At 45.6% G+C, this 13,144-nt stretch overlaps 1 protein-coding gene across 4 annotated transcripts in view; it reads left to right on the top strand.

Moving 5' to 3' along the window:
* The window catches only part of LOC308256769 (serine/threonine-protein phosphatase 4 regulatory subunit 1-like), an 81,980-nt gene that overhangs the window by 61,256 nt on the left and 7,580 nt on the right, over positions 1–13,144 (top strand). For all 4 annotated transcript variants that reach the window (XM_080685032.1, XM_080685033.1, XM_080685034.1 and 1 more), the window contains 8 exons: positions 1,685–1,843; positions 2,341–2,525; positions 3,574–4,016; positions 6,192–6,385; positions 9,504–9,599; positions 10,425–10,610; positions 10,849–11,010; positions 11,871–11,971. In XM_080685032.1, the coding sequence (XP_080541158.1) occupies positions 1,685–1,843; positions 2,341–2,525; positions 3,574–4,016; positions 6,192–6,385; positions 9,504–9,599; positions 10,425–10,610; positions 10,849–11,010; positions 11,871–11,971 (1,526 nt within the window). The remainder of the gene's footprint in view (positions 1–1,684; positions 1,844–2,340; positions 2,526–3,573; positions 4,017–6,191; positions 6,386–9,503; positions 9,600–10,424; positions 10,611–10,848; positions 11,011–11,870; positions 11,972–13,144) is intronic.

Genomic DNA, 13,144 nt, shown 5'->3' with positions numbered 1-13,144 from the left:
TTTTATAAATTCCCTCACGATTCTGAGACACAGTGGGGTAAAGCGCCACTTCACGAGCCAACCAGTGACTCTTATGCTTGTTACTGCCCCTCTTCAAGCATCGTTCCTACCTGGTGGGACCCTGTTCCCATGGCAGATGGCAGACCCAGCTTGAATATGCATATGTCTCAGTCAGGTCCTTTCTGGCCTAGATTCACCCTGTCCCCCACTGTGTCAGAGAGAGTTCATTCCTCCCTTTTCAGCACCCCCAGGACAGTTAGTTCAGAGGACTTGTGTGTCCCTCTCCACACCCATTCTGGTCTGGCTGATTCAGGATCTTTACCCTATCACGTTCGCCCTTCTTGCCTCCAGGTGCCTGCCTAGGCCCTGGCCTCTGGAGAACGCTGCTCAGCACATGCTTGCCTCTGTATTTGACAGGATATACTACCTAAGGGTTGAAACTTAACTTCAGAAAGTATAATCTTTAAATTGATTTCTAAATTTAAGTGCAGAAGCTCATTTTATTTTATTTAAAGTATAAGCCATGTCTCCCTGGCCAGTGTGGCACAGTTGATTGAGTGTCATCCCATACATTCAATTCCCCTGGGACAGTGGTCGACAAACTTATTAGTCAACAGAGCGGCAAACCGTGGCTCGCGAGCCGCATGTGGCTCGCAAGCCGCGGTTTGCTGACCACTGCCCTGGGAGATCAAGACACAGGCCCAGGTTGTGGGTTTGGTCCCTGGTTGGGGTATGTACGGAAGGCAACGGATCAGTCTTTCTCTCTCACATCAATGTTTCTCTCGCTGTCCCTCTCCCTTCCTCTCTCTCTAAAATAAATAAAAACACATGTTAAAAAAAGTATAAGCCGTGTCAACGTAGTTCTGACCTCAAAATAATTCTTAGTGGGCTATTGCTTTGCGTATATATACTCATCTTTCCATAGGCGGATATTTCCGTGCTCGCTTATGCCCATTTGTGGAGCTTTTTGCTTATTATTTTATGTTAAGATATTAAAAACAAATTGTATTTTTAGACAAGATCGGGCACGGTCAGGATGGTATGGCTGTAGACCAAAGCCTTATTTTTAAAGGCAAAATTTTAAAAGAAGATATAATCATGACCTTCATACATATATAAAATGAAGATGTATCAGTGGTTTTATTAAATTTATGTATTGATGAGGGAACCAGTAAGATATGACAAGTGGTTTCATGGAGAAGTTAAAGTGCCATACGTGGCCAGACCCTGGAACCCTGAAGTGACTTTACAAACTGGTTGCATCCAGGGAGATAAGGTTTGCATGTCTGTGGACAGTTTTTAACAATTTACCTTCTATCACTAAATAACCTCAATCAGAGACCATGGGCCTGGATGGGTGAGCTTGTTGGGATAGCCACTGAATTTCAAAGTCGTTCCCAGTATTTCTCTATAATCACATATTGAAGATCAGTTGTTTTGCCTTTGGGGTTTTTCCCTCCATTACCTTGTTCAATTTAACAAGTTCTTTACTGGAATTAAGAGGTAAAGGAAATGTTGCTTTATTCTACTTGTCATAATTTCTATTGGTTTCAAATGATTCCTTTTAGATTAGTATATATTTCATTTTTTTGTCATTAATTTATGGATATGCCTTAGCTACATCAATAAAACGGGCTCTCCGGGTAACCAGATTTGAGTAGCATGATTTTATTTGCTTTGGTAGATCCCAAAGTTCTTTGAGCTCTGCTCAGATAATGTGTGGGGGATGCGAAAGGCCTGTGCGGAGTGCTTCATAGCTGTGTCCTACAACACATCCCCCGAGGTGCGCAGAGCCCAGCTGTCCCCTCTCTTCATCCGCCTGGTCAGCGACTCCTGTCGATGGGTAAGCATGGGCCTCATCTTGGCATCTGGACTTGTGACTTTTCAGTCACTGATTGTCACATTTAGACCTTGTGAGGCTTATGGCACCTAAAATCTCAGAAGTTTTGACGGTGTTCAGAAGGTGCTCCCACTGTCACATTTATATTGAACAAATCTCATAGAAATGAGAACTGAGAAGGGAAAGACCAGAACTGTGAATTGTTACTTCTGTTCTGATCTTAACTATGCTGCAGTGATTAAGAAGGTCTGTTCAGATGCTTTATAAAGTCCAGAATTATTTGATGTGGGATTAATTGCCTGGAAGGTTAAAAACTACATGATAGTGCCAAATTTTTCCTTCTTTTCTGTTGAAAATTGTTTATTTGGAATTTAGGGAAAGCAGTAAATCTGCTCAGACATACTTTGGCAGACAGTGAGTGGCCAGGTGATCTGCCCCCACGCAACCTGAGGTCAGACTTCGCGAGTGCCACATTCATGCGCTGTTCTCTCTGGTTTCAGGTGCGCCAGGCTGCCTTTCAGTCCCTGGGCCCCTTCATTTCCACCTTTGCAAACCCCTCCAGGGCTGGTCTCTATTTTCGAGAGGATGGCACTCTGAGCATCAGGTCATCAGCTCAGAGCGCGGGGTCCAGCTTCATGTGCAGGTCAGCCAGTGCCCGCAACTGTGTTGACGCCACCTCAGCCTGGTAAGCTCCAACCCAATAATTACTAGGATCCTGCTTCACCTCAAGCGTCCACTAAAATTCCAGCAATTATCTCCTCTGGAGTTTCAGTAACAGTGACCTTCTGGGCAAGATGGAATATTAGAGCTTTAATTATGTAAAGAAGGAAAAAGTAATTGCAATAATGGTTTTGAAACATGACTACTGGGTTATAAATAATGAAGCTACTGTGTCTCCTAAATTTAGATAAAATATTCATTGAGAGCAGTGATTAAATAACCTATAAAGAAAATTTTCTCTTATTTTTTGATTAATGAAGTTCTTTGGATAATGTACATGGGAAAAATGTACTTTTGTGCCATAGAATATTACATGCCCATAATGGTGAGATTCCTGACCCACTATCAGTAGACCCTACACTGTTTTTCTAGTAAATTCTAGTGATTGATCTTGGATTTGTTAAATATATTTTCTCTAAGGATGGTGGGTGCATACTAACAAACCATTGGAGGTAGTAAACAGGCGTCTCTCCATTGGTAACATTACACGGAGTGTGAAAGTAGGTAGATCACATCCCAGTACCCATCCTTTGTGAGATCAGTCACCCTCCTCCACCAAGATTCAAGGAGTCCCTGCTGTAGGCCTAGGGCAGGGCTTCCTCATCAAGACTTTCCAATGGTTAACCACCAGCCAGCACTTGCTCACTTCAGCCCCTTTCATTTTCTCATGCCTGCCCCCTGGTGGAGGTCCTAAGAAGCAGTGAGTGCAGGTCTTGCTTCTGAAGGTGTGCCAGCATAAGCTGGGCTCTTCACCACCGGTGTATACGTGTAGTGGAGGGATTGGCTGCAGCTGCGTGTGGCATTTTCAGTGTACATCATTCTTCCAGTGGGACAGAGGGAACTGCTTGGACCTCTCATCCTCTCGTGACACTGTTATCTTCTGGGAGACACAGCATGCTGGGCGGCCAGGTCAGGAGGAGGACCAGGCTTGTGAGCATGTGGACCTGTGTTTGCCTACTTTACTTCCTATCTATTACTTGGTGCTAAAAGTTTGCCTCCATCAATTTACCCAGTTCAACACAGCCAGGGCAGATAGAGGCACATCCACCCATGGGAGGCCCATCAGGGGGCACCAGTGGTTTCCTGCACGTCAAGAGCTCCTGTGATGGCCCAGTAGAAAACCCAATGGAAGACTCCGGCCTGGCTGAAGCCGAGGTGACCAGTGCCTTCTCGAAGCTCCCTGATATTAACAACCTCCCCATCAGCAGTCACCCTGCACCTGATTCCTGGGCCTGCCCAGGGAGTCCTGAGGATGCATTCAGTAATTTCCTTTATTGGCGAACTCCTCTCCCTGACATAAGCCAGGACTTGGAGTTGCTTCTGAGTGCAGCTGTGCCGCAGGAAGAAGGCCGCTGCAGATCTGAGCCTGCGTGCGACAGCTATGTGGCCAGGGGCGAGATTCAGAAAGTCCTCGACAGTTTGCAGGAGCACATCATGAACAATCCAGATGTTCAAGGTCAGTGTTATCCACAGTGAAAGGGGAGATGGATGGGGTATTTCTGGGGTGTGCGTCACACGGGCCCGTGTCTTGCTGCATCTGTTCATGTACTTATCTTTGGTAACATTGTACACACATCTCACCACAGCCAGAACCTCAGCATCTCCCTGCAGGTAGCCACAGGGGTCCTGCCTCCTTGCGAGCAGTGTGCAAGTCTGATGTCAGTCCTAACAGGAGCGAGAGCTCTCGGGCGTATCTGTAGCAGTGGGGATTTTATTAGCTCCTCGGCCACTTTTACATCCTTTGCTGTGTTATAATACCTTCTAGTTACGAACAGCTATGGCTGCTGCTCCTCTTGGGGAGTTAACTCAGTCCTTAGCTAAACTTTGAGGTTCTGTCTCAGCAAGGAAAAGGACAGCTTCTTCTTTGGGGTATTTTTCATTTTATGACTAGTACTCCCACTGAGCATCGGATCAGGGAGCCAGGCCCTGCAATCCATATCCATTATCACGCCTCTTCTTTCTTGAAACATTGCTATATTTGTATTCTTCCCTGAGTTGGGGAAATTGGAAAAAAACAACACTTGCTGCTGTTGCTGGGCAAAGATTTGTGACGCTTTCGGGAAAGGAAATGTGAAAATCCAGTTAGCCCTGTGATTATTCTTTGTCTTTAAATTGATAAAAGAAATTAAGTCAGTGTTTGCTAAAGGAATGAGCACATGTTACATATCACTTCTAATAGCCGTAGACAGAGGTCTGTTTTTGGAAAACGTATTTCTAAAACTGCATTAAACTCCATGCTGGGACCCGGCTGGGTGCTGGGGCAGCAGTGAGAACACTTGAGGCCTTCATGGTCAGGTGGAAGGGACTGTAAACAACCTCCCTCCACGGGTATGGCAGGGGCTGGGCCAGGAGTTTAGGGCAGGAAGCTGATTATTCTTGGGGACAGAGTGAATGTCTGGGAGGAGACCTTGCAGAGCAGTTGACATTTGACAAGGGCTTTAAAGGACGGCTAGGGCCCTAACTGGTTTGGCTCAGTGGATAGAGCGTCGGCCTGCGGACTGAATGGTCCCAGGTTCGATTCTGGTCAAGGTCATGTACCTTGGTTGCGGGCACATCCCCAGTAGGGGGTGTGCAGGAGGCAGCTGATCAATGTTTCTCTCTCATTGATGTTTCTAACTCTCTATCCTTCTCCCTTCCTCTCTGTAAAAAATCAATAAAATATATTTAAAAAAAATAAAATAAAGGACGGCTAGGAATCCACTGTACAGAGAAGTTGAGTGATGAGTCTCATAGGTTTTTTCAGGTCCCTGAAATTATTTTGTAAAATCTTACATGTACATGCATACTTAAATTCTTTATAAAAAGGACTCATACGCTGCTTTAGTGCTCAGAGGGATCTGTGACCTCCAAAGATTCAGAAATAAGTGGCACTTTAGGTATTAGTAATTGGAGATGTTGCTCAGGTCATGGGGAGGCCCTGGTGGGTGGCACTGAGGAGGTGCGTCCTTGTTCTGGGCATAGCAGGGAGCCAGCTACATGCTCTAAGCATTTTAATGAATCTTGGGGTCTGTTGAATTTAACCAGTAGAAAACAGAATGCAGGAAGTCTTGTGTGTGCATGTTTGGAGGTTTGTGACATGGAAACGTTTGTGTTTATGGAAAGATATGTAGATATGTCATCTAAAGTGTTATGGGGTCTCAGTCATGCTATGGACAGAAAGCATGAGCAGAGCAGAGTGAGCAGGACCATGACTCATGTGTGTGCACATAGCCAGATTGATTCCTGCACGTGTGTGCACTTGTGTGCACCTGTGTATGTGTGGCGGAGACGGCAGCCACCCTGCTTTATAAATGAGGGTGCAGAACCCCCCTCCCTGAGTCAGTGGGCCTTCCAGACATCGGCTTTCGGTACCATTGTATTGTCTTTCTGTGAAAGATGATGGAGTCGAGCTCTGATTTCCCAATTGAGGCACTTCAGGTTCAGATTTGATGCTGTGTGCGTGGCTGACGTTTAGTTGGAGTCGTTAAGGTTAATGGTTGTAAACATCACAGCCTGACTGAGTGCTCATTCTGGGACCCCAGAGCATGGTTACAGTAGGGACAGATGTGGGGAAAGTGAGTGCATGTGCGGTGTGCCCACATCCACAAATCAGATAAAGTTATTGAAATTCTCGAAACTTCTCTCCCTGCAGCTCAAGTTCAGGTGCTATCAGCTGCGCTGAGAGCCACACAGCTGGACTCTGTGAGTGAGCCCGAACGCCCGCTGGCAGACAGTCTGAGTGCAGTGTCCCTTTCAGATCCCAAGCCAGCCTCTGACAGCTGGCCAGCTCCGTCGGCCTCGTCCCTGCAGAGTGAGCCCTCCGTGGCCAGGATATTACCAAGCACAGTAAGTCTCTGGCCTCTCCCTCAGCCACTGAGGATGTGACAAAAATCTCAAAGCTGCTGTCTCTCTTATTAGTAGGTCCTGGTGGAGATGATAAATGGCAGGTTCAATTTTATTCTTAAGGTCATCTTTTGGATAACTAGACAACCAATCAATTGGGTGATTGATAACCCTGACTCTCCTCCACAGAGACAAGGTGGGGGACCAAAAGGACCTTCCCTCTTCTCAAAGATGATGAGACCTGCTTCTTGGGGGAGGGGTTAACCAGATCACTGCTCTGTTTCACTGCCCACCCGGGGTTAGATCTTTGAGTAGGAGTGGAAAGTGAATTCCTACAGCCCCTCCAGGTTGAAGTTGACAGAGGCCTTAGAAGTTGATCACGGTCTCCAGCCTTCACCTTAGAGGCACTATCTCAACACACGGTCTCTCCTGCAGTGGCACTAACATGCTGTCTCCGGGAGAGGTTTGGGCAAGCCCACAGACGCCACCTACCTTCCCTGTAGTCTGGAACCAGCCCCGAGAGACCACTCCCATTCTGGGCGAGTGCATTGTTTCTTAGTTCCATCTCTCCAGAAGCTTCCTAGCTGCTTTTGGTGGGAGACTCCAGTGCCTCCCTAATTCCCACTAAACTTGCACTTGGACCACCTAGAGCTGGGGTCCTTCACAGGTCAGGTGAGACTAAAGAACTAAAATTAGGGAGGGGCCCATGATCAGTGTCATGGGCATGTCGGCACCTTCTCATTTTCATGTGCCTTAATGGAGGCCGGAGGCCAGAATACCAGTTGTTTCTCATTTTACACAGTTTGTAACTTGGTTTTAGCAATTCAACTAATGTATCACCTCCCTTACCTGCTAGGCCTGCTCAGTAAAATTTAAATAGCCTAAATATAAAATGTTTTAAGAGTTTGTTAAGGTTACTCTTTGATTAGTAAGAAATAAGGTGATATCCTATTTTGCTGGTTTGTTTAGAAAAATAGGCAAGAAAACTCATGTTACCCTTGTTGAAATCAGACGTGTTAGGTAGATAGGAAGGTGTGGCCACGTTTACCTTGGTGGGACGGTGACAGTCTTCAGGCTTCCCTGTCATATATGGAAGTGGACAAAAGAAAAAAGAACCAGTTCCTCACCCTGGCGGGTGTTGCTCAGTTGTCAGAGTGTTGGCCCCACACTGAAGGGTCTCGGGTTCAATTTCTGGTCATGGTCAAGGGTATGTACCTGGATTGTGGGTTTACTTCCTGCCCCGGTCAGGGTATGTGGGGGAGGCAACCAGTTGATGTGTTTCTCTCACATCAATGTTTCTCTCTTTCTCTCTTCCTCCTTCCCTCCCCGCCCCTTCCTCCCTCCCACTCGCCCTTCTACTCTCTGAAAAAGCAATGGGGAAAATATCCTTAGGTGAGGATTAACAAAACAAAACAAAACAAAAAAGGAACTGGTTCCTCCATGTTGGCCCTTTTGTGAGGAGGGTTTTAAAGGTCCCCTGTCTTTGGTTCTTGGTTTGTGGTGTGGGACATCAGGGTCTTGAATTTGCAGCTTGACTCTTAGGTTCCAGTGGGATCAGTCAGGATGTTTCCAGTTGTAAAAGAAGGAAAAGGAATCGAAAAACTAAAAAAGCTTAACCAGTGAGGGCTGTGTTCTTTCGCACAGTGAACTGGAGAGGAGCTGAGGCTCGGGGCTGGCACTTCAGCTCCAGAACTTGACCCCATTCCAGATGTCCACTCTGCCATCTTGGCTCGCCAACTTAGTCCCGAAATGCCCAGTGGGAGGAGGGGCCTCCTTTTTCTGACTTGTCACTTGACTGCGAGGCGGTTTTCTGGGGAAATGACCTCTCAGTACCTCTGGGGGCTGCCTGGACTTGTGGTGGTTACAGAAACCTAAGCTTGGCTTCTGAAATAAGTGCCGTACTTATAATTCCAAATGAAGACTTTGGAATAAAATTAATTCCTGAAAGAAGAAAAATGATTTATTATTTATTAATCTATGTGAATTTATTAAGTTGGAGAAATTGAGGTCTTAGGTTATCATACCAAAGCGTTTCTGTTTTATCACGCCCTTTATTAAATAAGCAGTACATTTCAGTGGAGACCTTGGGGATTGAAGGTTCTGGTAGTGTGTCTCAGCCAACAAAGCGTCTATCGGTGTATTAATCGACTCTCCTGGATCATATATTGAGCTGATTTGTCAAAACCTATTAAGCTGGCAGGCAGTGTAACATTTCCATGCAAGTAGGGAACCCATGTTATGGTTGGAGCAGAAGGTCAGGCCCATCTCAGTTAACGTTAGTCAATGATCAGAGACCAATATGTCACCGTTGAACGTTCTTGCACATCTTAATTGTTAACCTAATGTAAGAGTTCACCAGCAAATATGAAAAGTGTTTGTACATGTGAAAATCCAGAACAGCTCTCGAGTACATGCTATTTTCAGTCACATATTTTCACTCAGATTAAATGAGTCTGCCAGTGCCTCTCCATCCTCTCTCAGGCTTAGCACCGATGCACTCTCCAGTTCCTGGGCAGTGCTGGATGTGTGTGCTTCACCATTTCTTGAAAACCTCACCCTGCTTTCAGGAGTGGTCCATGACTTAAATGTGCAATTGTTACTTAAGGGCTGTGGTTAACCACACTGGACGTCCTGGGGCTTGAAGACTGGTAAACACAGCCTCCATTTGTTGGTGCATGTCAGCGTTAGCCTGTCTTCTGTAAGGGCCTCAATCAGTTTTGTTTTTTTAAAATATATTTTTGTTGATTTCAGAGAAGAAGGGAGAGGGAGAAAGAGATAGAAACATCAATGATGAGAGAGAAACATCAATGATGAGAGAGAATCATTGATTGGCTGCCTCCTGTACGCCCCCTACTGGGGATTGAGTCCACAACCTGCGCATGTGCCCTGACTGGTTCATAGGTCAACACTCTACTACCAAGCCACACTGGCCTACCCAACATTATATAGAACTATGCAAATGTAGTTTTTTAATACCTGGAGAGAGAGCTTGACCTAAAGGGAAGTTCTGGTCTTTGTTCGCATAAGTCATTCCTGCCATTGAAAGTGGGTTCCTTGAAGGGGGCAGTAGGGCAACTTCCTCGGCGGAGCCAGTTGGTAACATGCCCCGTCCCTTTTGCAGAATCCAGGCGAGCCCTGCCATGGAACCCGTGACCATCTGGGGACCCAGCAGAGGCATGACCCTGTCCCACTTGAGGAGAATAAATCTAAACTACAGGTTTGTTCCTTGAAAAGAAAGCAGCTTAAAACTTTACATTTCTCTGGGAGTTAAATTTAAGAATGGACACTGGAAGCAAATATTTTTCTTCCATCAATATTCATGACATATCTTAGTTTACAATCTGTGGTGCTAATATTTCCTCTCTAATGTAAAAAAAATAGTAAACTCCAAAGTAGTATTTAAAATCTTGAGTAATCTAGAATAGTACGTTAAAGTAAATCAAACATAAGAAAAATTTTGACATCTCTACACTAATATTTAATGTCTGTTTATACAAGTCATTTTGTTTCTTTGTGTGTGATGGCTTTTTTTTTAATTGAACTGTGCTTGGCTTTGTTCTGTCTTGTGGATTGCCTTCTTGGGCTATGTGAATTCCCTTCAATGCTTTTAATTTTTGCATCCCATTACCCTTAGGGAGACAAAGGTAAAGGGATGCTGTCTCATGAAGGCAGCATTCCATCAGTTGGAAAGAATTAGTAATGATCGAGTGTAGGGGCTCAGGCCTTATGTGCTGGGGCAGTTATAAGAAAAGATAGTTTCCATTCTCAAGAGCCGTGTGCACCAGACAAACCAACATTCTAGACTGTTCTTTATGACATCAAACAGTAGATGAGTATAGAAAAGGTGAGTGTGGACATTGCTTTAACTTCAGTCCAAGTAGAAAACTGGAGGAACAAGAAGTTGACCAACTTGAAGTTTCAGGAAGGCCTCTTGCGTTTTCTGATTTTCTGTTTTTACCTCCAAGTTCCAAACTCCTTGCTTTTTGTGTCTTCTCTTTCTTTCCAGCAAGCATGATGGTTTCCTTTCTCTCCTGTTTCCCAGGATATTATTCCTCAGCCCCTATTGGATGAGTATGTGTCGATGACGGACCCAGCTCGAGCCCAGACTGTTGATAGCGACATAGCCAAGCACTGTGCATACAGCCTCCCAGGGGTGGCGCTCACGCTGGGCAGGCAGAATTGGCACTGCCTGAAGGATACATACGCAACACTTGCTTCCGACGTGAAGGTAAGGGTCGCACATGAGCATAAGTCAGTCATCTGACGAGGAAGAGGCGGGAAGCTGCAGCTGGGCTCACGGCCTGAATTTACGTGGTTGGGGCTGCCACATTTACTGGTCTCTGAAGAAAGAAAGCTTTAAGTGGCCAACACCTGGCAGCCTCAGTTTTACTCCAGAAATAGCCCTCACCTTTTGGTAACATGGCGCTGTGCTTGCTTTCCGTGGCTTCTGTCTGCTGTGCACCCAGTGGAAGGTACGTAGGACCCTGGCCTTCTCCATCCATGAGCTGGCTGTGATTCTTGGGGATCAGTTAACGGCTGCTGACCTGGTACCCATCTTCAATGGATTTTTAAAAGACCTGGATGAAGTACGAATAGGAGTTCTTAAACACCTGTATGATTTCCTAAAGGTAGGAAGAAGGATTAAAAAAACAAAAACAAACCTCCCCTCTTCAAAACAGTTTTTTAAACCCTGCATGTGTCGAGTATATCAGAGGAAAAAAACAACCACCACACACAGGTGTGTGTGTTTTTCAGTTCAAACATACCATCCAAAATCTTAGAGTGGGTGTTCTTTTGGTGGTGGGAGATGTTGTTATGCCTCTCCTCCTGTCTCCTTGCACCTCCGAGGTCTAATTCTGCGGGGCTGTGGACAGGTAGGCCAGCGTGCTCCCTGAGTCAGTGGGGGGTCTGGCCCAGCTCTGAACCCAGCTGGAATCCAGCTCACTCTGCATGCAGGGCTTTTCTGCAAGATGTTGCTGCTTCCCTGCTTTTTTTTTTTTTTTTTTTTTTTTTTTTCCCTAAAGGAATGATGAGTGCAAGAATAAGAATTTAAAAATGACACAGAGAAACGAAGTACATGCATCCCCGAACTGAGCTGCCTGGAAGGGCTTTGGTGCCCAGCTTAGGTTTTCCTGTGGCACAGGAGCCGGCGAGCAGGGCCCACTCCTGGGAAGCAGCCTTGGTGCTACCTCATGAACACACACAGACGGGGCTTCTCAAGGCGGGAGTCCTACAGGAGGAAGAGCTAGGGGTATGGGGGACACCCAGGTCTTGCAGGAGCCCAGGGAGAAGGCTGGAGGCACTCAGGGCTGCATGGCGCCTGTTCACAGCAGCGTCCACACAGCCCCACTGGGTGGTCCAGGCAGCAGGGGAAGGCATAGTTCTTGCTGGTTACAAACGTATAATCTGAAGTAAAATGCAACAGTATATGTGGGCTCATGTTGAGGAATTATATATTTTTATTTATATATACATTTTTAAAAAATAGTTGCTTCATGAAGACAAGAGGAGAGAATATCTTTATCAGCTTCAAGAATTTGTAGTGACCGATAACAGCAGGAATTGGAGGTTTCGATATGAACTAGCAGAGTAAGTAAAACCTGTGTGGGGCTATGAGAAGGCAATTAGATGGAATAAGTCTTCATTTTCCTACCTTGTAATTGATTTCTAAACTAGCAGTAATAGTGTTCTTTGGGATAAAGAGATTATGTTTTTATTAAGGGATAAACCAAACTCCAAAGCTCTAAGTTACAAATACCTCTGTCTCTGGGGAGACATTCATTTTCAGATGAAGACAGGGCCCGAGTCACTTTGGAATTAAAGTGTTCTGCTGTTCTATAAAGCAATTTATTTGAACCAAATAAAAGATGAATCACCCACTCTCCAGTATTTTCCTATTAATCGGAGCAGTTTTTTTTGCCAGCGCTTTCTTGAACATTCTGAGTGTAGCCTTCTTTGCAGGGCACAGTGTGGTTTAGGCACTTCAGCTTCCAAAGAACATGACGCTGCAGTGAGAGATATGAAAAGGTCTAGCGCAGATGAGACTATTATTAAATAAAACCGTCCCCCAAGGTGGCTCAGATCTGTACCTCATTTTGTGTGTGTGAAGGAGTTATTTAATTCTGTCTGTGCCGGTGAAGGGAAAGGGAAAGGTTTTAGCGATTCTAATAGAGTGAAAGCATCACTTTAAATAATTCTCCTTCCCAAGGTGCATAATAGGATTTCCACAGTATCGAGTGGATTTGTTTGTGGTGGTGGTTGTTTGGGTTTTAGTTTTCACCTTGTCGAGATTTATTTCAGTATCTTTAGTTTTCATTTTCCTTCCTCTCAACTAGAAATCTCTCAAATAATTATCTTCCCTGTAGAAATCCATCAAGCTTTTGCAGCTATTCAGGATATGATTTGGCCGATGCCGGGGGCAAACTAAAAGATTTTCTCTTTGCTGTGATCTTTAATCATTATGCTTAATTTGAGCGATTGAGGTTTTAGTCATTATGCTATGTTCCCAGCATATATTCTAAGAGAACAGAGACAAAAATAGGCCCAAGTTTTTCATGAAAGCATTGTGCCCTCTAGCGGCAGTGTGCGGAAACTCGGCCAGGTCCGTCTGGGGACGGGCTGACCGGCTTTCCAGGGCTGGGGCTGGGGCTGGGGCTGGGGCTGGGGCTGGGGACTGGGTGGGGGGCGGAGAAGGGGACGCGGCTGGGGATGGGGACGGGCTGACGTGCTTCCCCGGAACAGGGATGGGGTCGGGGCCGGGGA

The sequence above is a fragment of the Plecotus auritus genome, assembly GCF_963455305.1.
Source record: "Plecotus auritus genome assembly, chromosome: 8".
Classification (NCBI taxonomy): Eukaryota; Metazoa; Chordata; class Mammalia; order Chiroptera; family Vespertilionidae; genus Plecotus; species Plecotus auritus.
The sequence above is the reverse complement of the archived record's forward strand: the minus strand, read 5'-3'. Positions and strand labels throughout refer to the sequence as shown.